Source organism: Rhagoletis pomonella, unplaced genomic scaffold, assembly GCF_013731165.1.
Source record: "Rhagoletis pomonella isolate Grant_MI unplaced genomic scaffold, Rhpom_1.0 Rhpom_scaffold_00003, whole genome shotgun sequence".
In the NCBI taxonomy this organism is placed as follows: Eukaryota; Metazoa; Arthropoda; class Insecta; order Diptera; family Tephritidae; genus Rhagoletis; species Rhagoletis pomonella.
The window spans coordinates 288,220-290,916 of record NW_023458557.1 but is presented as its reverse complement, the minus strand read 5'-3'; the positions used below and the strand labels follow the sequence as shown (position 1 = coordinate 290,916).

The 2,697-nt window shown below is 36.8% G+C and overlaps 2 protein-coding genes across 3 annotated transcripts in view; one reads left to right on the top strand and one right to left on the bottom strand.

Annotated features, from left to right (window-relative positions):
• The window catches only part of LOC118734972, a 2,679-nt gene extending 1,988 nt beyond the window's left edge, over window positions 1–691 (bottom strand). The window contains exon 1 of one of the 2 annotated variants that reach the window (XM_036464567.1): window positions 542–691. In XM_036464567.1, coding sequence (XP_036320460.1) covers window positions 542–563 — 22 coding nt within the window. In that variant the 5' untranslated portion in view covers window positions 564–691. The remainder of the gene's footprint in view (window positions 1–541) is intronic. The other variant, XM_036464566.1, reaches the window with a different exon arrangement.
• LOC118734970 (lysine-specific demethylase lid) overlaps window positions 1–2,697 on the top strand; it is a 149,317-nt gene that overhangs the window by 97,600 nt on the left and 49,020 nt on the right. The window lies entirely within an intron of this gene.

Below are 2,697 nucleotides of genomic sequence, written 5' to 3'. Positions count from 1 at the left end.
TATTATTAGGAGTAAACTTTTTGAAATCAGGTCTTAATGAAATAGCTGACATAACACGTTTTATTTATTTATTTATTTTATTATTTTATTTTATTTTATTATTATTATTATTTTTTTTTTTAACGTCTTTTTTTCAACGTCTTTATCGTCAATAACGCCTCTTTCAACGTTTTCATCACCAATATCGTCTCTTTCAACGTTTTCATCACCAGTAACGTCTCTTTCAACGTTTTCATCACCAGTAACGTCTCTTTCAACGTCTTCATCTCTAACAGGCTCAATTGAACTTTCAACATCGCTCATGTTTAAGTCATTAGCAATTTTTTCCTCCGGAAGCTTACGCAAGTGTTCATGTGAGTATTTGTATGTCCTTTTGCTACTCAAAGATTTCAATATGTATCTGTCTCCATCCAAAACCTCATTCACCAAAAACGGACCACGGAACTTAGGATCTAATTTTGTCTGATGTCGCTCTTCATTTTTAAGTAGTACATAATCGCCAACTTTATGTCTAACAATTTTCGCTTTACCTTTATAAAATCTTTTCTTGTCATAACAAGCATTTTCCTGTATATTTTTAGTTGCTTGAGTTCTTAATAAATCAACATCGACTCTGTTTTCTTCTAAATTAATTGGAATTAAACCGAACGGCCGTGCCTCTTTACCTATTAGTAACTCTAATGGACTAGCCTTTGTAACCCGATTGACCGTGGAATTGAGTGCCAGTTGAATTTCGCCCAGTGCATCTTGCCAAGAGCATTGGCTTGTTTCAACTGCTGTTAACAGATTTTTCAACGTACTCATTACTCTCTCTACCTGTCCATTAGCACGACTAGCACCTGTAGCAATCAGATGTAAATTAATATTTTGTGAGGAACAAAAATCTCGGAACCCTTTGCTAGCGAAACACCTACCCTGGTCAGCAATTACACGAGTAGGCACACCAAATTGTGAAATTGATGACTTGAGGGACCTAATACAGTTTTCTCTGTCAATATTTATAGTATGATATAAATAAACAAATTTAGTAAATGCATCAATTTGCACGATAATATATTCCTTAAGGTCATTCTTACCGCTCAATTTGCCAGTAATATCGATGTGAACGGTATGCCATGGAATGCTAGCTTTAGGAATTGGGTGCAGTTCTGCTTGTATTTTGCCTGTATGTGATTTAGATAGCTTGCAGGTTATACAATTTTCAACAAATTTTCTAACGTACTTAGACATTTTATCGAACCAGTAATATTCATAAACCTTGTCAAGTGTCTTCTCTGAACCCAAATACATAATTGACTCATGCACATGATTAATTACGGACCACCTGAAAAGTCTAGGAACAACTGGTAAACATTTCGTTTTGCCATTTCTTTGTATTTTTCTATACAATGTGCCCGCACGCAGTTCATATGTATTCGCCACATCTCTGTTAAGTTCTTTATTTCTTAACTTGCAAACAATAGAAGCTACTTCTGGATCCCGTTGTTGCTCTGCAAGGAGCCAATCTTCCGAAATTTCTGCAAGATTGACATGCTTCTCTGGAATTCTCGTAACTGGCGGATTATCAGAGGGCAATGGGTTACGAGAAAAGAAGTCTGCGTGAGCCATCCGTTTACCTTCTGCATACTCAACTACAAAATCAAAGGATTGCAGATAGGCCCACCAACGATGGACCCTCGGTGTTAAATCGTTTTTGGTACGCGATGCTTTGATAGAATTACAATCCGTGACTACAACAAATTGGTGCCCTTGCAGATAGTGTCGAAAATGTTTAATCGAGTTAACGACGGCCAAAGTCTCTAGCTCATATGAATGATATCTAGATTCCGCAGGAGAAGTTCTTTTACTATAATATTCGATAACATGTGGCTTATTGTTAATTTTATGTAACAGAATAGCACCATAGCCATCGGCACTAGCGTCTGTATGCAATTCGATTGGATATTGCGGATCAAAAATGATTAAAACTGGCTTATTTGTCAATATAGAAATTATCTGCTGTCGTATCTGTTCATGCTCTGACTTCCAAATAAAATTGTTTTTATTAGAGACAAGAAAGTACAGTGATTTCATTATTTGTGAAAATTTTGCTACAAATTGGCGGAAATACGAAGCCAACCCTATAAATTGTCTTAACTGGTGAACAGATTGAGGTGGTGGTAGAGCTGTTAATGCTTGAATTTTACGTGGGTTGGGTCGAATCACTCCGGCTTTAATTTCATATCCTAGATATTCAACACTCGATTTTAGAAAAGAACATTTAGTAATATTAAACGAAAACCCAGCCTTTGTCAAAACATTCAACACCACCTCTAATCTTTCAAACGCTTCCTCTTTTGTTGAGGAAATAATCATAATGTCATCCATATACACTATGACATACGAGTATGCAAGGTCCCCTAATGCTTTCATCACAGCTCGTTGGAAAACCGATGGAGCATTCTTGAGTCCAAAGGGCATAGTTAAAAATTCATACTGCCCTTCTGGCGTGACAAAAGCAGTGAGTTCAATTGATTTTGGGTGAACAGGGATTTGTTGAAATCCGCTCGCCATATCCAAACAAGAAAATTAATTTGCTCCCCGCAACCTGGCAATTTGGTCAGATATAAGTGGTAATGGATACTTATCGGAAATTGTGTTCGAATTCAATTCGCGGTAGTCAACACAAAGGCGATCAGCCCCGTTTTTCTTCTTTAC